The sequence below is a fragment of the Mytilus galloprovincialis genome, chromosome 9 (assembly GCF_965363235.1).
Source record: "Mytilus galloprovincialis chromosome 9, xbMytGall1.hap1.1, whole genome shotgun sequence".
NCBI lineage: Eukaryota > Metazoa > Mollusca > Bivalvia > Mytilida > Mytilidae > Mytilus > Mytilus galloprovincialis.
In genome coordinates this window covers 33,792,574-33,818,620 of record NC_134846.1, presented here as the reverse complement: position 1 = coordinate 33,818,620, position 26,047 = coordinate 33,792,574, and the positions used below count along the sequence as shown (strand labels likewise).

The following is a 26,047-nucleotide window of genomic DNA, read 5'->3' as shown; positions in this document are numbered from 1 at the left end:
ACCAATGGGTCATCAATGCAGCAAGAAACTCCCGCACCTGGAGGCGTCCTTCAGCTGGCCCATAAACAAATATGTGAACTAGTTCAGTAATAATGAATGTCATACTAAACTCCAAATTATACACAAGAAACTAAAATTAAAAATCATACAAGAGTAACAAAGGCCAGAGGCTTCTGACTTGGGACAAGTGCAAAAATGTGGCCCGGTTAAACATCTTTTTTGAGATCTCAACCCTCCCTCTTTACCTCTAGCCAATGTAGAAAAAACTAACACACAACAATACGCACAGTAAAAAACAGCTTTATGATTTTGAGCTTTGATGTTGTTATGGCCAAACATTTTCTTATAATTTAATTTTTGATTACACGTCTTCTGATTGATTGACGTTATTTTATTAGCAGCCCATAGACATAATTTAGTCATGTGACCCTGACGTCATCAATGTTTTTCCATGGTTTTCTACGGTTTAAAATGGAATTTAGAATTAAATTATAAGAAATGACTGTAATATTTTTTCTGTCTATTCCAAATAACATAAAAAATGTGGTGCACACTGTTAAATAACCCGCTACGCCCGTTCTTCAGTGTGCACCAAATTTTTTATGTTATTTCTTCATAGACAGAAAAAATATTACAGTCATTCCTTAAATGCATTTGTGTTTTATATAGAAAGCAATAACTACATTATAAGAAAATACCTGTATGGTTATTTATAGATTGTGATTCCATTGTGTAGTTCTTTAAGCTGGAGAGCATTGTTTGGTATACAACAGTTCTATCCAGATACTCAACTCTGTCAAGCTGATGTAAGTTTTTGATTTTTTTTATGATTATATGTATTTACAATCATTATATAGGTGTAACATACGACCATTGATTTTCCCCTATTAGTCTTTGTTAAATTTGCACTTTTCAAAAAATTGTGCAGAATTTATTTTTGTTTCAAATAAAGAAATACTTGCCATGAGTAAAGTTTTATCCTGTCCAGTACTATAGAAACAATTTCACATAACATTTCATTGCATATAAGAAAATAACCATCACTGTAATTAACCAACCAAATCTCTCTCATTTTACCTGTGTACAAGCTTTAGTAACATTGTAACCTCAAGTTTACAAAATAATCTATAGAAACCCCAAATAAAAAAATTATGGTGCTTTGAAATACCCAAGACACATGTTTATGAAACAGAAATGTTTTACTGCAATAAAATGTAGGATTAATTACCTACAACTGTCAAATTCAAGGGAATATTTTTATTTCGACCTATTTTCGTATACCACTGGATGTGACGTACCATGATTTGGTGGTATTACACCTATAAAATCATTATAAAAAAAGTATCACCTTCTGTACAAGTGAGGGGTAAATATATGGGAGGAAGAAACTAATCAGATCTACACTAAAACTATTGTGTTCTTTACATCCGTCAGTCCGTCCGTCCGTCCGTCAGTCCTGTTTCTTGTCATCGCAACTCCTCTCAAACCACACAACAGAATTTCACAAAACCTTTTCAGATGAAAAGGACATACTATTTAGTTGTGCATATCGACAGGAAATTGCGATTCAATTTTTTTTATAAGAGTTACGCCCCTTTGAACTTATTTGCTTAATGTACTACTGCAACAGTTTGTCATCGCAACTCCTCTGAAACTACACAACAGAATTTCACGAAACCTTTTTAGATAATAAGGACATACTATGTAGATGTGCATATCGACAGGAAATTACGATTCAATTTTTTTTCTAGGAGTTACCCCCCTTTGAACTTATTTACTTTATTGTACTACTGCAACAGTTTGTCATCGCAACTCCTCTGAAACTACACAACAGAATTTCATGAAACCTTTTAAGATAATAAGGACATACTATGTAGATGTGCATATCGACAGGAAATTACGATTCAATTTTTTTTCTAGGAGTTGCATCTCTTTGAACTTATTTGCTTTAAGGTACTACTTCAACAGTTTGTCATCTCAACTCCTCTGAAACCACACAACAGAATTTCATGAACATTTGTAGATAATAAGGACATACTATGTAGATGTGCATATCGACAGGAAATTACGATTCAATTTTTTTTTCTAGGAGTTACGCCCCTTTGAACTTATTTGCTTCAATGTACTTCTGCAACAGTTTGTCATCTCAACTCCTCTGAAACCACACAACAGAATTTCATGAAATTTTGTAGATAATAAGGACATACTATGTTGATGTGCATATTGACAGGAAATTATTATTCAATATTTTTTCTTATACAATTTTTTTTTCTTCCACTTATTTAATTTCTCCAATGACAATGTGGGGACGTGGGGTATGTGAGCGTGCTCACTAAGGTTCTTTAATTTAATTTGTAATTTCATAAGGATACAAATGATTCTTGTTGATGGATTACAAATTTACAATTATAGGGTGCTTTATACAAATTTACAATTATAGAGTGCTTTATATGAATTTACAATTATAGGGCGCTTCAATTATAGGGTGCTTTATACGAATTTACATTTATAGGGTGCTTTATACGAATTTACAATTATAGGGTGCTTTATACAAATTTACATTTATAGAGGGTGCTTTATACAAATTTACAATTATAAGGTGCTTTATACAAATTTACAATTATAAAGTGCTTTATACAAATTTTCAATTATAGGGTGCTTTATACAAATTTACAATTATAAGGTGCTTTATACAAATTTACAATTATAGGGTGCTTTATACAAATTTACAATTATAGGGCGCTTTATACAAATTTAGAATTATAGGGTGCTTTATACAAATTTACAATTATAGGGCGCTTTATACAAATTTACAATTATAGGGTGCTTTATATACAAATTTACAATTATAAGGTGCTTTATACAAATTTAGGGTGCTTTATACAAAAGAGAGTCTTCCAAAACTCATACAATGGTTTCTAGGATAAGAGCTTTATGGGAACATGTTCGAATATCCAGAAAGAAATTTGAAGAAACCCCTGATAGAGGTAGGCTATTATGATTAAGATCTCATTATGTAAATTTGAAAGTATTTTAGATATTTTAAAAGTTGCAAATGCTAGGCTGAATTAGATACCTAATTTGAATAAAAACATATTAATCAAACTTTTCAAATTTTAATTTAGTCTTCATTCAGTCAAGACAGAAAATTTGGACACTTTTAAATGTCAGCGGTAAAAAAAAAGATATGGGCATATTATGTTTGTTAACATATTGTATAGTCATCACATTAGCCCTCAGTTGTTTATAGTAAAACACAGTTTAATACATAACTATTTAAGGAATGACTGTAATATTTTTTCTGTCTATGAAGAAATAACATCAAAAATGTAATGCACACTAAATAACCTGCATAGCGGGTTATTTTAAAGTGTACACCACATTTTTAGCTCACCTGGCCAAAAGGGCCAAGTGAGCTTTTCTCATCACTTGGCGTCCGGCGTCGTCGGCGTCGTCCGTCGTCGTTAACTTTTACAAAAATCTTCTCCTCTAAAACTACTGGGCCACAATCATCATTGGGGTATTTAGTTTAAAAAATGAATCCAGTGACCCGGCCAACCAACCAAGATGGCCACCATGGCTTAAAATAGAACATAGGGGTAAAATGCAGTTTTTGGCTTATAACTCAAAAACCAAAGCATTTAGAGCAAATCTGACATGGGGTAAAACTGTTTATCAGGTCAAGATCTATCAGGCCTGAAATTTTCAGATGAATCAGACAACCCATTGTTAGGTTGCTACCCCTGAATTGGTAATTTTAAGGAAATTTTGCTGTTTTTGGTTATTATCTTGAATATTATTATAGATAGAGATAAACTCTTAACAGCAATAATGTTCATCAAAGTAAGACCTACAAATAAGTCAACATGACCAAAATGGTCAATTGACCCCCTAAGGAGTTATTGCCCTTCATAGTCAATTTTTAACAATTTTCATAAAATTTGTACATTTTCATTAACATTTTCCACTGAAACTACTGGGCCAAGTTCATTATAGATAGAGATAATTGTAAGCAGCAAGAATGTTAAGTAATGTAAAATCTAAAAACACATCACCATCAACAAAACACAATTTTGTCATGAATCCATCTGTGTCCTTTGTTGACCAAGGTGAGCCACACAGGCTCTTTAGAGCCTCTAGTTTATGTTATTTCGAATAGACAGAAAAAATATTACAGTTATTTCTTAAATTCTAAATTCCACTTTAAACTGGAGAAAACCATGAAAAAATGTTGATTACGTCACAGTCACATGACTAAATTATGCCTATGAGCTAATAAACAAAACAACGTCAGCCAATCAGAAGATGTGTTACATCCAAAATTAAATTATATCATAATAGATATGTCCACACAAAAGTAGTACAAAGTTTGTTTTAATGGACACAATTTTAATGTCGTGATTGAGTATTTTTATATACATTTCAGGTTTTCTGGGCAAAAGTTTTGCCAGGCATTTTAATAGATTTTGGAACTACATTCTGAAAGGTGGAGTAGGAACATTTTTTGTAGCAGTAACTATGCCAGTCCTGTGTACAGTGACATCTACATTGTCAATGATATTATCAATATCAGCCCCATTATGGTAGGACCTTGGTTTACTGAGATAACTTTTGTATGATATGTTAATTGAGTTCAGTGTCCTCCCCAGAAATGTATTTTCAAATAGCACCATGGAAATAAACTTAGCACAGGTTTTCAAAATAATATAGCACCAAGATCCCTTTACATTCTTTTAGAAAATCATCCAAGATAGCACCATGGTGGTTCAATGCCTTGTGGAGGACCCTGGTGTTATATTAAATGGAAATTTTGGGGACCAGTTGCAGAGAAAGAATTTAAAAAATATCTTCCATTCTTTTGCTTTTTCGGAAAGATGTCTAACTTACAAAATGAGAAGAGAGCATGAAATAAAAGAATTAATTTGATTTAAATACTAGTAAGGGTAATATCCGTAGACAAATTTTACATTCTGTTCAAAATATAAATATTTCTTGCCTAGTACAGCTTTGTTTCCATGCCATCTAGTTGATGATTTTTTATCCATTTCATCTTGATTTTGGTTTTCATATTCCAATCTTATTAAAAATGTCTTGTTCTTTTGTCTCAAGTTAACATGCTGACAGAGAAGAATTGAATATATTCTAGACTTGATTAAGAAGTCCAATAGGTGTGTCTACGTTGACTGCAGTACTCCAGACGGGAAATAATTTCTTAAAGGGTAACGTCTTAATGACGTTTAAAATTGTATCAAATTTTATTTGGATAATTTTTTCACTCAGCTTGTTTTCATACACACATATTCCCAAAACATTTAGTCTCCTTTCGCTCTGTCTGCTACTGGAAAAAGGAGTTATTTTTACAATTATTTTATTACTTATTACTGTAGTAAAGTTTTACCTTAATATTTACAGGATCCCAGTTGTGACATTGATAGTGCATATTGGTGGATTCTTGATATACGACTTTGACAGTCCAGGTAAGATCATTTGGCTTCCTAGATAGAATTCTGAAATTTGATATGGTGTAAGACAGGAAAACTTACCAAGGAGATATATTCTTACACAAAAGACACATTTGTATGAATAAAATGAAATGTAGGGGAAAGCATCAATGTGACAGCAACCCTAAGACAAAAATAACCTAGACATTGAGAGGACAACATATCTTAGTCGCACATCCAGCAATAGCATATAATCATCTGATTTTTGTCGAGCCTGCAACTTTTGTTGCAGAAAGCTCGACATAGGGATAGTAATCCGGCGGCGGCGGCGGCGGTGTTAGCTAACTTCTTAAAAGCTTTATATTTTAGAAGGTGGAAGACCTGGATGCTTCATACTTTGTATATAGATGCCTCATGTTACGAAGTTTCCGTCAGTCACATGTCCAATGTCCTTGACCTCATTTTCATGGTTCAGTGACCACTTGAAAAAAAAGTTCAGATTTTTTGTAATGTTGAATTCTCTCTTATTATAAGTAATAGGATAACTATATTTGATATGTGCGTACCTTGAAAGGTCCTCATGTCTGTCAGACAGTTTTCACTTGACCTCGACCTCATTTCATGGATCAGTGAACAAGGTTAAGTTTTGGTGGTCAAGTCCATATCTCAGATACTACAAGCAATAGGGCTAGTATATTCGGTGTATGGAAGGACTGTAAGGTGTACATGTCCAACTGGCAGGTGTCATCTGACCTTGACCTCATTTTCATGGTTCAGTGGTTATAGTTAAATTTTTGTGTTTTGGTCTGTTTTTCTCATACTATATGCAATAGGTCTACTATATTTGTTGTATGGAATGATTGTAAGGTGTACCTATCTAGCGGGCAAATGTCATGTTACCTTGACCTCATTTTCATGGTTCAGTGGTCAAAGTTAAGTTTTTGAGTTTTGGTCTTTTTATCTAATACTATATGCCATAGGTCATCTATATTTGGTGTATGGAAATATTTTATGATCTTTATGTCAGTCGCGCAGGTTTTATTTGACCGTGACCTCATTTTCACGGTTCATTGCACAGTGTTAAGTTTTTGTGTTTTGGTCTATTTTTCTTAAACTATAAGTAATAGGTCAACTATATATGTTGTATAGAAGCATTGTTAGCTGTACATGTCTGCCTGGCATGGTTCATCTGACCTTGACTTCATTTTCAAGGTTCATTGGTCTTTGTTTAGTTATCTTGGTTAATGTTAAGTTTATGTGACAGTTGTATTAAAGCTTAGCTTTATACTTAGGACTATCAACATAATATCAATGATTAGTATAGAAGGCGAGACATTTTAGCGTGTGCACTCTTGTTATGCCCTATTTATGGGCATTATGTGTTCTGGTCTGTGCGTCCTTTTTTCCGTCCGTTAGTTTGTCTGTTAGTCCGTTCGTCCCGATTCAGGTTAAAGTTTTGGTTAAAGTTTTTGGTCGAGGTAGTTTTTGATGAAGTTGAAGTCCAATCTACTTGAAACTTAGTAAACATATTCCTTATGATATGTTTTTTCTATTTTTAATGCCAAATTAGAGTTTGTACCCCATTTTCATGGTCCACTGAATATAGAAAATGATAATGCGGTGGGGGCATCTGTGTACTTGGGACACATTCTTGTTTGTCCCTGTGTAAGGCGTTGCAGGAGAAATGGAAATACTGTGCTTGTGTCTGTCAGCCTGTGTGTCTAGACTTGTTAGCCATCCCAGGAGTACAATTCTTGCAAGATTTTTATAAACTTATACCATAGGTTAATATCAGCAATATCTCAGACAAATTAAAAAATGATGGAGGATGGACTATTTTTAAAAGAGTTATGTCCCATTGAAATATAATTTTTTTGGAAAAAAGCCTCATTAGTGCTCTCAAGAGTACAAATCTTGCCAGATTTAATAAAATTGTATACTATATATTAATGTCTCAGACGACTTTTAAAATGGTGGACAATCGACTTTAAAATAAAGAGTTATGTCCCTTTGAAATTATTGAAAATGGCCTCTTAAGCACTTTCAGTTACAATTCTTGCCAGATTTAAAAAAAATATACTTCAGGTTAATATCAGCAATATCTAAAGACAGGTTCTAAAATGGTGGATGATCTACTTTAAAAAAAATTATGTCCCTTGGAAATTTAAATTTATGGAAAATGGTCACATGAGTGCTCTCACAGGCACAATTCTTGCCAGATTTATATATAACTTATACTATAGGCAATATCTCGTACAAGTTCTAAAATGGTGGTTGATCAACTTTTTTTGTAAAAGAGTTATGCCCCTTGAAAATATTAAATAAGTGCAAAGCAGGGGAAATCGGAACTCTGTTCCTTTATTTACTCTGTCTTTCTGATAAATCTTACCACTCATTCAAATATAAGTTCAAATAAAATATACTCTAGTGTTTTCTTCGAAGATTCATTGCAAAATTTACAGTGTCTAATACCTTTTTTTCAGATGACAGCAATAAGATTGGAATATTGTTTGAAGCAATCATATGGAGATTGTTAATACAGGGTTGTATCCAACCAGTGACTGCAGTACTGGTTGGTAGTATTGGTTGTCCATTAAGTTCTTTAGGCATTACTCTCTGTAAGTATCAACGATGTAATATAGTCTCTTCTTTGGCACTAATGTGTGATTTATAAACATTCTGTAAAGGATTAGGATCTAATAGCCTGTTTTTTTGTCTCAGATTTTCAGGATTTTTAATCCCACTTTCATCTTATTGATGATGTCATTGTTATAAAGATGAATATTGGAACAAATTTCATTGAGTTAACAGAAGCTAGCATTGATTCAGATTCTAATTTTTTATAGGCTTGTATTTAAATTTGGAAAAACACAGATGTCGGCTATCCACAAAAATACAATTCTTCCTCAATCCATAAAAAAATTGTACTATTGATGATAATGTTTATTTGGATCTCTATTTTTGTTTTCAGTTGGGTTATTAAGAAGGACATTTCGTGGATTTTGGGATACTATTATTTATTATATTGTAATCAAGCCCAGAGCAAGAGTACCATCAAATGACAGTTTTGTGGCTAGGAGAATTGCAGGTCCTGGTTTAGCAGCTGATTATTTCTATCAGGTATGTAGCTAGGAGAATTGCAGGTCCTGGTTTAGCAGCTGATTATTTCTATCAGGTATATAGCTAGAAGGATTGCAGGTCCTGGTTTAGCTGCTGATTATTTCTATCAGGTATGTAACTAGAAGAATAGCAGGTCCTGGTTTAGCAGCTGATTATTTCTATCAGGTATGTAGCTAGGAGAATAGCAGGTCCTGGTTTAGCAGCTGATAATTTCTATCAGGTATGTAGATAGAAGAATAGCAGGTCCTGGTTTAGCAGCTGATTATTTCTATCAGGTATGTAACTAGAAGGATTTCAGGTCCTGGTTTAGCAGCTGATTATTTCTATCAGGTATGTAGCTAGAAGGATTGCAGGTCCTGGTTTAGCAACTGATTATTTCTATCAGGTATGTAGCTAGGAGAATAGCAGGTCCTGATTTAGCAGCTGATTATTTCTATCAGGTATATAGCTAGAAGGATTGCAGGTCCTGGTTTAGCAGCTGATTATTTCTATCAGGTATGTAACTAGAAGGATTGCAGGTCCTGGTTTAGCAGCTGATTATTTCTATCAGGTATGTACATGTAGCTAGAAGGATAGCAGGTCTGGTTTAGCAGCTGATTATTTCTATCAGGTATGTAGCTAGGAGAATAGCAGGTCCTGGTTTAGCAGCTGATTATTTCTATCAGGTATGTAGCTAGAAGGATAGCAGGTCCTGGTTTAGCAGCTGATTATTTCTATCAGGTATGTAGCTAGAAGAATAGAGGTCCTGGTTTAGCAGCTGATTATTTCTATCAGGTATGTAGCTAGGAGAATAGCAGGTCCTGGTTTAGCAGCTGATTATTTCTATCAGGTATGTAGCTAGAAGAATAGCAGGGCCTGGTTTAGCAGCTGATTATTTCTATGAGGTATGTAGCTAGAAGGATAGCAGGTCCTGGTTTAGCAGCTGGTTATTTCTATGAGGTATGTAGCTAGAAGGATTGCAGGTCCTGGTTTAGCAGCTGATTATTTCTATCAGGTATGTAGCTAGAAGAATAGCAGGTCCTGGTTTAGCAGCTGATTATTTCTATGAGGTATGTAGCTAGAAGGATAGCAGGTCCTGGTTTAGCAGCTGGTTATTTCTATGAGGTATGTAGCTAGAAGGATTGCAGGTCTGGTTTTGCAAGTCTTATAAAAAATGAAAATTTGTATAAGTCAGCAAGCATTACTGTAAATTCAGAAATTATTGCGTGCATTTATTATTGCAATTTTGTCATTTTAGACTAAAACTTGAAATCAAATTTTTGCGATATTGAGGATAAATCATGTTTAACTCGTATAAAGAATTTCAAATTTTTGCAATAATAAAAACATCTCAATAATTTCTGAATTTACAGTATTCAAATATTGTCGAAAAAAAATAGGCATTGGATAAAATTTTATAATGTGTCTTACCAGTAAGCTAGCAGATATAAGAAGGAAAATGAGAGTTTATAGATGAAATACTGTCCTTGAATGTGACTAGAATTATTTCCCATATCACAGTATGCATTCAAATGACAAAATACAATAAATTTCCCCATAGGCAACTAAAGAAGCCTTTATTGGGATATTGATTGGAGTAAAATACATATAGGTTCCTAGGGGACCTCGGTGTATTTACTACTGTAATCACTAGCCAGTCAACACTGAGGTTGTAAGTTTGAACCCCGCTCGTGCAGGTGCACTGGACTCCAATCTTAATTGACTAGGATTATCAGTTTTCCTATTGAAGGTCATGGTTTTCTACAGTGGCTCCGGCTTCCTCCACCAATAAAAACTGTCTGCCACTCAATAGCCTAAATGCAGTGCTTAAAAGTGGTGTTAAAACAACAAAAATCAAAATCATATAGGTTCCTGAAGCTTTTTGTAATTCAATTTAAACTTATCTCATTTGCCTATCAAATATGCCTTGAAAAGAATTCTCAATGCCTCTAGGGCAATGCAAAATGTATTATTTTACCTTTGGTATAATGCCTAGTGCTCAAAGCGTCTAGTAATAAAATAATGCACATAATAACCAACAAGGAATATCAATACTCTTGATATTAAAAACCATGTTATCTTCATTAATTGACTTGTGTCTCAATTAAGGGACAAGAGTTATCTCCCATATTACAGTCTGCTGGTCTGAGTACACAGTTATTTGGTAGTGTGTTTCTTTTAGACAATAAATGAAAATAAAAAAAAATATCACCTGCGTTTTCTCAGTAATATTTTTACAGTGTGTAGTACAACTTTTTAGGGACATATCAAGATTATAGAAAACTTCACTGGCTCTTAACTAAAAATAGGGACAACTTTATGTTAAGGGGGTCTTGAAATCATTTGACAGATTCTGAAGTGCTAATTTTTAACCTTTTTCAGCTGGACCAAATCACTACTTTACTTAAAAATTCATGACCCAAATTTATTCAGTGTATTTCCATCCCCCTACTTGCTATTTGAGGCATAAAACATGAAGAAATTTGAAAGAGGTATAAACAAATTTGACAAGTAACACACTGTACACACTAGGGACTATGTTTGTGGACAACGAAAAAATCAAAGAACAGTAACTGTGTACTTGCACCTGCTGTTCAATCAAATATAATGAGAGTTATCTCCCTTATTACAGTCTGGAATTCATTTCATTAGTAATGCATTTTCCATATAGTACCAGTGTTGATCCATGTTTTATTCCCTCAATACACAAACTAGAAAAAATGGGAGGCAGTTCCTAGACATGTCAGATGTGTATGACTGTCAAAAAAATTATCAGCAATAATTGACTTAAAATGCAGTTCAAAAATGATATCTATTTGTTTTTTTGCTAAATGGAAATTTTTTTTTTTTATTGGCTCCTGCATACATATATTGCATCTATTTTCTTCACTTTAAAAAATATGAATTCAATTTTCTGGATTTTTTAAACAGAAACTTTAGAGTTACCTCTCATATTCTGCAGTTAAAATTCTTCTAAACAAATTATGATGTTTACTTTCATCTAAGAATGATAAATTGAAAGTGTCTTTGATGATATGTTTTAAACAATAATCATACCTGGTCATCTTTGTAGATTGAACCTGAGCAAGCACTAGCAGCATTTGAGAGTATGCTTGAACGAGAAGAATTAGAGACATGGAAACATCATATATCCAGGCAGATAGATCTACCAAAGGAACATTTCAAGTAAGTTCTTAGATTTTTCTTTGGTTGACCATGATTTTTAGATGCCTTTGTATTGAGATGAGATGATATCAGACTGAAAGGTAGATAGCTATATGCTATCTTTAAACAAAAAGTACTTTTGTAGCTATATATAGTATTTTTGAAAGCCTGATTCTGATTTAATTGCCTTGGTACTTTAATAGAGTTCCATAAATAGTATGATAGAAAGCTTTATTTTGTCAACATTCATCAAGTACTTCATAGCTATATATAGTATTGTTGAAAGCTATATTCTGATTTAATCACCAAGTACTTTTGTTGACTTCTATGAAAAGTGTAGTTGAAAGATATATTATGTCTTTACTCACCAAGCACTTTTTCCAATACATACACTGTAAATTCATAAATTATTGTGAGGTTTTTATTAAAACCAATAATGTGACTTGGTGAGTATCACAATAAAAAGAACGTGCATTCTAATAACTGAAATATTAATCTGTTTAAACTTTTTTTTTTTTGAAATTGCAATAATAATAAAACTCGTATTTTTGTCCATTCTTGAAAAGTCACAATAATAGATACATGCAATAATTTCTGAATTTTTGGTATTGTCATTTATACACATTGCATTAATTTGTAGTTGTGTTTTATGACCAATTTCTGATGTTGAGTTCTGAATTGTAAAGTAGAAAAGAGATATTCTGACTTTAATCACCAAGTATATATGTAGCATATATAATCATTCAGCCACATTGCAATAATCTGTAGTCGTGTTTCTCTTGTCTGATTTGGGTTTATTTCTAAACTCCATCAAATATATCACTCCTTTAGCTCATTAAATAGAGCATTGCTTTGCTCTGCCAGTAATCTTATAATAGTATGATAGTATGATAGAAAGCTTTAATATATAGCATTGTTGAGGCTACATTCTGATTTAATCACCAAGTACTTTTGTTGACTTCTATGAAAAGTGTAGTTGAAAGATATATTATGTCTTTACTCTATGACTTAATTCAACGTTGTAATTCATGACATTTTAGGTAAGAAAGCCATTCCTCTTTGTAAAAATAAAATATCTGCATTTATTGGGATAGAATAAATCCAAATGATAAAAGGCTAACTTCAAATTAGTAATAAATAGATTTGAGAATTTTTTCTGAAATCAAATTATAGGTTTTGTATTAAACAGCTGTTTTTTCTGAGAGAAAAAAACCCCAAATAACAGAAATCACTCTTTGTAATATATATATGGAATTGACTTATCTCCCTTGAATCTGTTAAATTTGAGATTAGTTTAAACATATTTTTTTTTTTTTTTTTTTATGCCCCACCTACGATAGTAGAGGGGCATTATGTTTTCTGGTCTGTGCCTCCGTCCGTCTGTGCCTCCGTTTGTCCGTTCGTCCGTTCAGGTTAAAGTTTTTGGTCAAGGTAGTTTTCGATGAAGCTGAAGTCCAATCAACTTGAAACTTAGTACACTTGTTGCTTATGATATGATCTTTTTAATTTTAAAGCCAAATTAGACTTTTGACCTCAATTTCACGGTCCACTGAACATAGAAAATGAAAGTGGGAGTTTCAGGTTAAAGTTTTTGGTCAAGGTAGTTTTTGATGAAGCTGAAGTCCAATCAACTTGTACATATGTTCCCTATAGTATAATCTTTCTAATTTTAATGCCAAATTAGATTATTACCCAATTTCACAGTCCATAGAACATGGTAAAGGATAGTGCGAGTGGGGCATCCGTGTACTTTGGACACATTCTTGTTTTGTTTTTTTTTTGAGATTATGAATTTACATGATTAGAAGTTACCTTCAAGTGTTTTTGTGAGTTATTTAAAATGAATTTTTATTAAAGTCATTACCCGAAAATAACTGTTTAAATTTGAGATTTAATGTTAAAATGGTACCAGGATTATAATTTAATACGCTAGACACGCGTTTTGTTTACATAAGACTCATTAGTGATGCTCAGATCAAAATAGTTATAGAGTACAAAAAGTTGAAAAGCATTGAGGACCCAAAATTCCAAATAGTTGTGCCAAATACGGCTACGGTAATCTATTCCTGGGATAACCTTGTCTTTGCATTTAAGACAAATTGACAGGTTTTAATAACCAGAAATGATAATACTTTTTCAATAACCTTTGTATTTCAGGAAATAATTAAAAATAATCATGACATTGGACAAAGGTCAATTTAAACATTATATGAAATATTTCTTTTGATAAGATCTTTAAATTAGTCTAGATATAATAGGAACAAAATATGACATCCTTATACAAGGAAGAAATGTCAAATTTATTTTTGTCTAAATGAAACTAAGAAAGGCCTATTTTGACTTGTCATTTTTTTATTATGCCCCACCTACGATAGTCAAGGGGCATTATGTTTTCTGGTCTGTGCCTCGGTTCGTCCGTGCGTCCGTTCGTCCGTCTGTGCGTCCGTTCGTCCGTTCGCTTCAGGTTAAAGTTTTTGGTCAAGGTAGTTTTTGAAGAAGTTGAAGTCTATACAAACTTGAAACTTAGTACACATGTTCCCTATGATATGATCTTTCTAATTTTAATTCCAAATTAAAGTTTGATTTATCCTGGGTTGGGAACCCCCCTTTTTAAAATGGCTGGATCCGCCCCTGCTAACGATGTTTTATATACCTTTTGCTTCTTTCAAACATTTTGATTTGAACTTTGTGGTCAGGTTGTATATCAGATCTCTGGTAAAAAGCATTTTGGATACATTTCTTGTAGGATAATTAAATATAACAAAATAAGGTCATATTACAATCCTTTCTTGTATTAATTAGTTGATTTTTATCGGAGTCATTTTATGCCAAATTCTCAAGCAAGTTTCTTATACTGTAGATTTATTTATTTACGTGGATACCAAATTTGATGATTTGAGGAAAAATCGCAATTTCATGGATACTTAATTTTTGGTTTTGGCAAAGTCTGCATTCATTACTTTAGTAAAATAGTAATTCTTTGAACATTTAAATTCATGTTTATATATTTATCCAACGAATATTAATGAGTCCACAATAGCTTATTATGCCCCATTTATGGGCATTATGTTTTCTGGTCTGTGCGTCTGTTTGTCCATCCGTCTCTTCGTTAGTTCATCCGTCTGTTTATCCGTTCCTCTATCCCACTTCAGGTTAAAGTTTTTGGTCGAGGTAGTTTTTGATGAAGTTGAAGTCCAATCAACTTGAAACTTAGTACACATGTTCCCTATGATATTATTGTTTTAATTTTAATGCCAAATTAGAGATTTCCCTCCATTTTCACATTCAACTGAACATAGAAAATGATAATGTGGATGGGGCATCTGTGTACTGGGGACGCATTCTTGTTTTTATTAGGGAGTATTTAGAATTTCGAGGCATCAATTCCATGACTTAATGTTTTAAAAACAATTACCTTCAAATGAATATTTTACAGGTACAAATGCATCAACAAAATTATGGAAAACATCTTATGATTAAGTATTGTTTGAATATGGATAAAGAAGATGCAGGATGTTTACCCATAAGACAACAACTTCATTAAGTACATAGAGTTCAACGTACTATCTTAAATGATAAACAAAAGTCCATACCTTATGTCAAGCCCTAAATCATTCTTGGTCTAGACAAGAGAATTAAAAAAAATAAAAAAATTGTAGTATTTGACAAATTTTTTCCTTGTATTTCATATAAAAATTACAAAAGAACAATCAATTTGTTTTGTTAATTGGATAAAAATCATGAAACTAACATGTTTTACAACAATAAATTATACGAAAGTTGTTATCCATAGTTTGGTGTGTTTGTCATTTGATTTTGGACTTTCTGTTTTATTTTTCTCAAAATTTTGTATATTTTGTTATTTTACTTTTTATTTTTGAAATACAATTCTTTAATTATTTGTAATTTTTTCCCGCTTTCCGTTTCCATTTCCTTTTCTATGGCTGCAATTATCTAGAATTCAAAGTGCAAAAACCTTGGCTTTTACTGAAGACTGAATTTGAATTTCAAAAGGTTTGATTTTTACCAAATTGTTTGAAGGTGTACAGGTATTCATACCTTGGGGCATTTGATGACTAAACGACTGTAGATGTCAGATAATTTTCTTTAGATCAATCAAGTGTGATTTATTATTGCACATTTTCCGTATTTCATAATCTTAAAAAAATTCATAATTGTAAAATTTTATGTTGGCTTTATTGAATTATTAAAGTATACACATGAATTGCTTCCCATAGATGAGAAATTTAAATTTGTCAAAATTAACTTTAAACCCATATTTCTGTAAATTATTACCTTTAATGATGTGTGTGTTTAAAAGATACGGTGGGCATTAAATGAGGCTGGAGAACTATATAATGTGATCAGACTTTAGCTCAGAATGAAAACATCGACTTTTTTTCATTTTGACTGGTGTATGGAGATATTGAAATATTGAATTTGTTAAATTTTGCAGATCAATTATGTTAATTGATTTTTTTAGGGGCAGATTTGGAGGATAATTTGGAACTTTAGCTCTAGTTTTCCCAGAGACCCTTTAGTATTATGAGTCTAAAGTTATTCGTCCAGATTTTATCTGAAATGATTTTTCTAATAATTCACCATAAAATGAAGTAAATGTTAATGAAAAACCCACTCAATAACAGATTTATTAAAATAGACAGCTGGAGGTAGTAATTGAAATAAAAGTACACTTTCATATTAAAAATTAGGGACATAAAAAGAAATTTTAAGAAAAAAATTGAGGGACTTTTTTTAAAAATCAGAGGTTTTTAGTGGTTTTTTTTTAAAATACAGTTTTATAAAATAGTATCATTATGTTAAAAATGTCTCCTTCCCCATCACCTTCAAAAACTAAAACCCACTTTTAATATATTGTTTTCATTCATTTATTAAAAAAAATCTGTCTCTGTCACAATCCATCTAGAAGTCTGTTCATTCGTTTGTCTGTTATCTGGTGAAAGTTTGAGGTTTTGTATAAGCTTGTAATTTGGTCCAATGAAGGTTGTTCTTATATTTGAGATCTAGAAGTTAGTTTATGGAATGGATTGAATTTTGCATTATGTAAGTTTTTGCATGGACTAAAATATGATAAATTTATACTTTTATGTATGAAATTAGATTTATTGGTAAGCTGATGCAATAATATTTATTGTTCAGCTAGGGCACTATTCCATTACATTAGTAACCTTCCTATGATATATACTGCAAAATATTAAAAAGTATGACTTTTTTTTTTACTTTTATGTTTGAATTTGAAATTAGATATTTTGGTAAGCTGATGCAATATGATTTATCGTTCAGAGGGCAGTTATCCATTATATTAGTGCCATAACCTTTGATAAAGTGGAAAATAGTTCATTACTATTCAGAAATACTGCTGCGGGACAGTATTCCATGTTAGGCTAAACTAACTACTGTATACTATACTATTATGTTGAAAACTAAGTTTTTTATGAAAAAGAAAATAAGAGAAAAAGTAGTTATAAAATTGAGAATAGAAATGGGGAATGTGTCAAAGAGACAACTACCTGACCATAGAGCAGACAACAGCCGAAGGTCTTCAGTGGGTCTTCAATGCAGCAAGAAACTCCCTCACCCAGAGATGTCCTTAAGCTGGCCCCTAAACAAATATGTATACTAGTTCAGTGATAATGGAGAAATGGAAATGGGGAATGTGTCAAAGAGACAACGACCCGACCATAGAGCAGACAACAACCGAAGGTCACCAATGAATGGGTCTTCAATGCAGCAAGAAACTCCCGCACCCAGAGACGTCCTTAAGCTGGCCCCTAAACAAATATGTATACTAGTTCAGTGATAATAGAGAGTTTAGATTTCTCCCTTTTGACATTGCTTTAAGAAATTTTGGCAGCAAGAATTTCATGTAAATCAAACAAAATCTTCTTATATCTATAAGATAAAATAATTGAACTATCGTAAACAAGTTGAGATAAATATTATCATTGATGTAACACGTTTGTGGTATTATCTGTATAATAATTTGCACATCATAAGTTTAGTATTTTCACCTTCTGTGATTATTCAGCATTATTCATGCAATACCAATTATTGTAAATTTTTTCATTGAAGGTAATCCACGAATTTAAATGTTCATTGAAATATAAATTTTCTTTAGGCTTGTATGCAGACTTTGGCAAAACCAGGAATTCAAATGTCCAAGAAAATCGTCCATGAAAATACGATTTTCTCTCAATCAAAAAAAAATTAGTATCCATGATAATGAATGAATCCACTGCAGCCTTCACTATAAACTTTTGAGTTCACAAGCCCATGAAAAAACAAACATTAAAAATCCAAACAGGAAAGTACCGATTTATATATGCAGGTAATGGTGTTGACTTATATGCTTCCTTAAAACTTTATCTAGTAATTTATTATGAATAAAATGCAATGACTGGTATATGATGCAGCCACCTAACAACAGGGGTGGTGTGAAAATGTTTACCGACAGCATATATACATTTCAATAAATGACTTTTCTTCTGTGATGCTCTAAAGTGATTTTCCTAGTGACTGAAGAAAACTTTGACAAATTAGGTACAAAATTCTTCATTCGATTATACGATTGGAAATTTTAGAGCTGAATATTGGATTAAAAAAGATAATAATTCTCAATGGGATTCACTAGGGCTAAAATTCGGACCCAAAATGAGGGTTTGAAAATCCCTGCTTTATGTTGAAACAATATGGTCCAGCTTGCTAAAAGTTAAAAGTGTCCCTCCTTCATTCCAAAATATACCGGTAGATAGATTAAAAAAAAATGTTTTGATTAAGACAGTTTGAGTAATTTGTTATATTTGTATGAAGGTAACAGGAGAATATTTGATAATAAAGAAAATGTCAGAAGTTTTAATTTGAATGCATAAATATTTGCCACTGGACATAAAGCAAATGATCATCTTTTATAATCTAACATTCCAGCAATTTACTTTGAAAGCAGTCAGCTTTGACAAATTTTCCATAAATTAATTTTTTTAAAATTTTTTTAACAAGAAAAAATACAAAATTAAACACTTTCCTCGTAAGAGCTGATCTCCAAGAAAAAAATAGACCCCTTCTTATCAGTACCCTGATTCTTTTGCATTTTCATATCTTCATCTTAATTAAAGTTTCTGCAAAACTTTAACAAGAAAAATGGAAAAATAAACTTTTTCCTCATGTAGCCCCTCTTTTATCAGTACTCTAATCTGTTTGCATGTTCATAGCACAGTAGTAATTTATGGAATTAAATGTAATTACATTTGATGCAGTAAGATACTAGTCAGTGGCTCCCGATAACTTAATTACCACCATTTTAACAAGCATTTTTACAGGTTGTACCTGATTTCCGTCAGACCAAGAAATTATAAAATTGAAAGAGAAGTCAGTCTGTCTGTCTTATTTACATTTTAATATTATTGAACTTTGAGGTAATTTGTGCTTTGTTGGAAAGTTGGCTTGAATATGTGTTTTGTAAAAAGCAATGTAATGGTATGAATTTACCCTATTTTGATATCATTGAACTTTGAGGCAATTTCTGCTTTGTTGGAAAGTTGGCTTGAAAATGTGTTCTGTAAAAAAGCAATGTACTCACTGGTATAATGTTTACTCTGAAATGAAAAGGGATGTTTAAGGTTTGAGTAATTGGGGCTTAACATCTCTTCTATAAATAGAGCAACATAAAGAGGGTAACTGGATTGATCTTACAGGGGGTATAGATACTCATAGCAGTGGCAGATCAAGAGGGATGGGGGTTTGGGGGTTGGAACCTATTGTTTTTCATTGTAATTTCAACTGTCTGATTAAGGACAATTTTTAGAAGGCCTGCTTCAAAATTTAATGATTTTGCATTTTTTTAAATTTTGGTAACCAAATGCCATCTTCAAAATTTATTGGGTGTACTTTATTCTAAATTATAGATTAACTCCAGAAACTAAGGGTGTCATCAATTTCAGATTAAGATTCAGACTAATAAGTTTCATCTGGAAATAAAAATTAACTACTCCATTGATGAGATTCATTGAACATCTAATCAAAATAATTATGTTGGTGCTGTTTTGTAGGAGGGGTGGGGGAATTCCCCAATAATAAAATTGAGAATGGAAACGGGGAATGTGTCAAAGAGACAACAACCTAACAATGGAGCAGACAACAGCCTTAGTCCACCAATTGGTCTTCAATGCAGCGAGAAACTCTTTTAAAAGTCCTCACTGTTAATTCAAGAATTATAAGTACGTCTATTATATCTTGAGAAAGTTTTGTATATATATATATATATATATATATATATATATATATATATAGGTGTCCTATATGTGTTATAATGATTATACATGTATTCATGTCACTGGCATTTATTGCATAAAAACATTACAAGGCTTTCATGTTAGATTAAAATTTAATATTCATAAGAGGAACAACAATGACATTGAAAAGACAGTTTGATTTGTAATTAGACTAATTTTATAGAGAACTGTCTCGGTGAGCTCATTAAAATGGTGATTTTGACGACAATAATTTGACATTCTTGGCTATTATGGTGTTACATGCAAGTTTAGTATGCATAAATAATGAATATTATATCGACAAAGTACAATGAGAATTATTTTATCAAATCGTAGAATCTTAGGTTATATAAGAAGCTTGAATATTTTATTATTTTTCCGTTTATTATATGAAATCAGAAATTGAAGCCGTCATTTTAGTACCAATAAATTGGTAAGAGATATATCAGATTCATATTATTCCAAACTTGGCCTAGATATTGACCATGGGGGACATTGCATTAAGGGATATCAGCATTCCTCTTTGGAATTTGTATTCGTGAGTTATCTAGGAAGATAGAAGTTATGGGAAGATTTTACTTATATGCAATATATTAATAAATCCTATTTTGGATCCAATGAATAACTTATATATTGACATAGCACAATGTCATGGATTTTCTCAGACACTTTATGACATATCTTTATACAAAATCCATTGGATGTGTGCTGATTGACACTTTAGTCTGGGAGAACATAATTCATGAATAACATTATAGTTGGCTTGCAACTAACTTTTGGTAACTGCTAGTACTCTTAATTAATAATTAAAATTGTTTGTTTTTATGTTAGTTGTGTTGTTGTGCTTCATTATGATCAATTTGAGTTAATATAAAGAAGTATAGATGTAGTATGAGTGCCAATGAGACAACTCTTCGTCCAAGTAACAATATATTATAAAAAAAAAATTAACAATCATAGGTCAAGTATAGAGTAGGTTGCTACTAAAGTATGATATATATCTCTCATTCTAGAAGGAGATCACTTAATTCTGAAACCTTTTTATTTGGTACACACTGTAGGACCTTGAATTTTGCTGAAAATGGGAAAAAAAACTAAAACAATTTTTATTACAATTTAGCTTCAACTGTATAGGACTTGTCTGGCTATTTATGTTTATAAAATGTAATGAAGTATACTCCTGGGAGCCTCTTGTTTGTTACAGATTTGTCATTACTTATCAGATTAAAAGACGAGTGAACACATCTGTTGGGATCTGTAAGATCACTGACTTAAGTATGGTTTCAAAAGTATTATTTTGTACTGTCGGTAATGATTATACCAAAAAATCGAAACTGTACTAACCCATCAAATAGAAAAATAAAAAACGTAAATGGTTTAATTTTTGTAGTTTTATCATTTATTACCACACCTTTTTAATTATTTACTTTGACATATGAATTTTATGAAATATGATTTCCTTAAGATTGAAATCTCTGAATTGTAAGAAATCACATTTGACTTGAAATAATAATTGTCGTATTTCGTATTTTCCTGAAAGTGATTTTCGTCATTCATTGCACTTTTGATGCTCTGATCAAATAGTTTGCCATTGAAATATGTGTATACCCTGGTACAAATTGTCTCTCAAAAACTAATTTAGCCTTTTTCGATTGTCAAAAAATGACTATAGGGTTATTAAATGACAAAATGAATGACGCCCGCCTTGTATCGAAAAAAGATCCTATTCTTTATTTGTATTGTTGGTAATATTGTATGGTTATACAATATTAGTGAATATTAAAATCGTGAAATTATTGAATGAAATAGATTTTCTTTGGCTTAAAGTATTTAAATCCACCTTACGACTGATCTCTCTAACGACTTTGGTCATAAGATTCATTGAGAATATTTTTGACAATCGATGAAGTTTTAATTTTAGAGATAAGATTTAGGCAGTCATGGTTGACATCTTATTTTTGTTGACCTGATTACGAAGCTTTGTAATACTTAACCTTCGTTTTTTGTATGGGATATTTTTACCATTAATAAGAGATGTTCATACAAAAATAGTATAATTTTACAAATTTTGCAGTTATTTGTAAGTTTTAATTATTATGAGTTTGTTGATGTCAAAGATTTTTTTTAGCTTTAGTTCATATTGCCTAATAGAGAAAAGAAAGGCAGGAATGCGGGAAAATTAATAAAAAAAAGTGTATAATAATTCTTCAAAGAACAAATAAACAAAAAAAAAACAAAAAAAAACCATCAAACTTTAGTGAAATATTAGACATTTTTCATCAAAGCCTTTGCTTTTAATTGTGTGCACCTATAATAAGGACTATTCGATTGAGAGTCCTATTAAACATGACTTTTGCCCCTGTTGTATTATCTAAGATCTTCATATCCATTACAAAATGTTGCTCTTTTGAAGGTCCTCACATACAAGGCTAATTATAAGTCTTATGTACTTTTAAGGGTCTTGAATTCCATTGAACCATGGCGTTTGTAAGTCTGTTGTATAAGGATAATCCTTATCCAAGTCTTTTACATATACTATCGATTCTTTATTATATGTTGTTTATCAATTTTTGTGGTTTTTGTGGGTAGAGGTATATCACAAATTTAAATTTTAAATACAAAAGTGTATATATTAAGGTGGTACCTAACACTTTAACTAAAATTAATTTGGCTCGTTTAATTTTTTTTAAATTTTGACAAATTATTTACTTTGACCCTTTGACAAAAATATAAAAATTTCAAAAAATTTGAACCAACCGTTTAATCAGAAAAATTACACTGGGTTTATAGCAGTTTGACAAACACTTATTTTGATCATTGAGAAGCTTAATATTCCCTCATGAACACAACGTCATTAAAACGTTCTGCTGATTTTACAGAGTTATCTCCCTGTAGTGTTAGGTACCACCTTAAGCTTGTATGTACACTTTTGTGATACCAAGAAATCAAATATCCACGAAAAGATAAATTTTCCTTAATCCACAAAAACCATAAGTAAACAAATATATAGTAGTATTTAGGCTGTTCATACCCAAGGGTATAACTTTTAGGGTTTTAGGTATCCAGGGGTTCTCATACCCTAAGTTTTTTTTTGAATCCCCTTTATTACACTCTTGCTGTTAAAAATCTTTTTCTTATTTAGGTATATTCTTGGCCATCAATATTAGTCTTGTACTATTATTCAGACCCCCCCCCCCCCTATTTAAAGCAAACACAAGTCTTTTGTATTATTTATGGGGGTGTCTAATGCTTTATAGTCAATTGTACTACATAACATGCATAAGTATAACTTGTTCTTAAAGTATGGTCCTCAAAATGTCTTAGGCTTTTATAGTCAGTTAAATTATATAAGGATTACTTAATGTTTATAAAGGTATTGTCCTGTTGTTTAAGGATTTTATAGTCTGTTGTAATACATAAGTATAAATTGTTTATAAAGTATGGTCCTATGTCTAAAGTTTTTATAGTCTTGTAATACATAAGTATAAATTGTTCATAAAGTATGGTCCTATGTCTAAAGTTTTTATTGTCAGTTGTATTACGTAAGAATAACTTGTTTATAAAAGTATTGTTTCGGTGGTTATACTTACATGGCATCTGAAGCGCCACTTGATGAAAAGTGGTCTCTTTTACAGGTTATCAGGCACTTAATTATCAGTAATTTATCATACTTACTATGACATTTCACATGCATACCGTCATTGAAAAGAACATTTTATTATAAGTATTTAAATAATTGAATTGTAGACTAAAGATTAAGAGAGTAGTGATCAAGCTTATCGTAATCTTGTTCCTACGAAAATTTCTAGATCTGTCTGATTACCCAGTCAAAAGTACTTCTTAATTAGTTTGTCCATATGCCCCTCGACTAATCATCTGTGGTGCCAGTGATATTAAATCCAATTTTAATAAATAAAAAAAGAAATATCAGTTTATATTTATAAGAGATATGTTTGTTATGAATGGTATTTACATGTTTTTATAATAACAGAATGCATGTCAGTTTTGTGTATTGAAGACGGTATAGTTAGTAATAGGCTATCTCCAGATGAAGTGATTTTATTCTTTTGATCTCTATCAGTGTCTTGTATTAAAGGAACAAATATCAAATACACCACAATGTCTAGAAGGCTGATTTTGTAAATGCTTAGTGATCTGATAGCTTTTGGATACTAGAGCCAGATTGTCTAGGCTCAATAAATTTTGTTAAACAAGTCTGTACTACACTATAGATCAAACTTCATAAGACAATTATTTCATATCTGTCAGGTTAATAACCCCCTGTTATTTTTCTTTAAATTACACATCAGTTTAGTTCCATGCAGAACTAAGGCAATAAATTCCTTATATTCCATTTTTCAGCCAGCTGATGATGTTTATTTCATTAGAATCAGGCCAACCTTAAAATTTGAAATTTTACTGCAGTAACCAAGGAAATGTATTCTGTATGTCAATTTCCACAAAATTAAAAGAAATGAATTCCTAAATATATTTCATTTCAAAAATCATACCAACCTTAAATGTTTATATTTTGTTAACAAGGAAACGACTATACTTATATTGTATGTCATTTTCCACAAACTTAAAGGAAATAAAATGTCATTAACCTTAAAATAAAAAGTATATTTATTGGAAAGATGGTTTTCTACTAATCAATTTATTTCATACAGCTATAAAGCAATGTAAAATTCCTTATAATTTCACTTTCAGTCAGATTTTGTTTATTTGAAAAAATTATGTCAACCGTAAAATTTGAAATTTCACTACCAAGGAAAAATATACTGTATGTTTTTTTCTGCAATATCTCATTAATTTATTGGTAAGATGGGTTCTACGAAACCAGTTAATTTCAAAATAATTTAAGGCAATTATTCTGTCAGATTTTGTTTATTTGAAAAATCATACCAACCGTAAAATTTTAACTTTCACTAACAAGGAAAAATATACATAGCAGTTTCTTTTTATTGATTTATCGGAAAGATGGTTATTCTACGATGAATGGATCTTTGATTACCGACTCAGCAGTTTGTTTAATTTCCATTCTTACGAAAATTATTGGCCAATTTCCTTAGCGACATTATAATAGCGTTTTATCAGTTAACTACAGACTATACTTTATTATACAAGGCAGTTCATATCAGTAAGGACTTAATCTATCAAGAAACAAATTCCCAATTTTGATTTTAATTTTTGACATGCAAATAAAATGTCTTTATCAGTAATGTTGCATGTTATTGCAACCCTCTTGTCAGACCAGCTCCTTATCTAATGCATACTAAAGAAATATTGACATTTTCTAATCGTTTGTTATGCAATGTTAGATTGACAGAAATTAATGAAATATACAACTTGGGGTTGAAATGGATTGCAATTTACATTTTAAGGAAATAAGGTTGTCAACACTGAGTCAAAACATTTGCCTTTAAGATTGACTGTACTTGAAGATTGTTCTGTTTGTCTGGCCCAAAAGTCATGTAAGTTTTCCTTGGTACTTTTGGTTTCAGTATACAAGTGTCCTTGTGACTTATTTGTGTTGAAGTGAAATATTGCATAATGGTTAGTAAGCGACAAAAGTTCACATGAATTAAGGTTATACATCTATGTTTCTTTTCATTTTCCTAGCTAGCCCTAAGAAAAGGGACACAGCTCCCTTTGCCCTTTCTGTGTCCTTCTTCCCTTTTTTTGCACCCTCTGTCCTTATAGCCATGTCTTATACATTTTTGTTTCCTGGTCTTAGAAGTACATCTTTATTATAACTGTCAGCAATTGAGTAATGTGAGTTCGACCCTCTCATGTGGCAGGTGTAAATAAACTGCAATCTTAATACTGGTAAACTAAGGAAAGCCAGTTTTTCTGCCCAAGATTGTGATTCTTATTGAGCATTCCAGCTTCCAACACCAATTGAATGTGGCTGCCACAATATAACATAGAGTGCTATATGTGGTGTTAAACACTAACAATCATATTGTGAAATATAAGATTGTTTTGTTTGATTGATTTCATATAATTTACATCTGAGAAGTAAAGTTTTTTACTGTGTGCTCCTGTTTCCTT

At 31.6% G+C, this 26,047-nt stretch overlaps 1 protein-coding gene across 3 annotated transcripts in view; it reads left to right on the top strand.

Annotated features, from left to right (window-relative positions):
• LOC143044850 (uncharacterized) overlaps positions 1-26,047 on the top strand; it is a 105,488-nt gene that overhangs the window by 23,307 nt on the left and 56,134 nt on the right. For all 3 annotated transcript variants that reach the window (XM_076217042.1, XM_076217041.1, XM_076217040.1), the window contains exons 19-25: positions 717-806; positions 2,873-2,987; positions 4,427-4,583; positions 5,413-5,477; positions 7,925-8,059; positions 8,413-8,561; positions 11,614-11,726. In XM_076217042.1, coding sequence (XP_076073157.1) covers positions 717-806; positions 2,873-2,987; positions 4,427-4,583; positions 5,413-5,477; positions 7,925-8,059; positions 8,413-8,561; positions 11,614-11,726 — 824 coding nt within the window. The remainder of the gene's footprint in view (positions 1-716; positions 807-2,872; positions 2,988-4,426; positions 4,584-5,412; positions 5,478-7,924; positions 8,060-8,412; positions 8,562-11,613; positions 11,727-26,047) is intronic.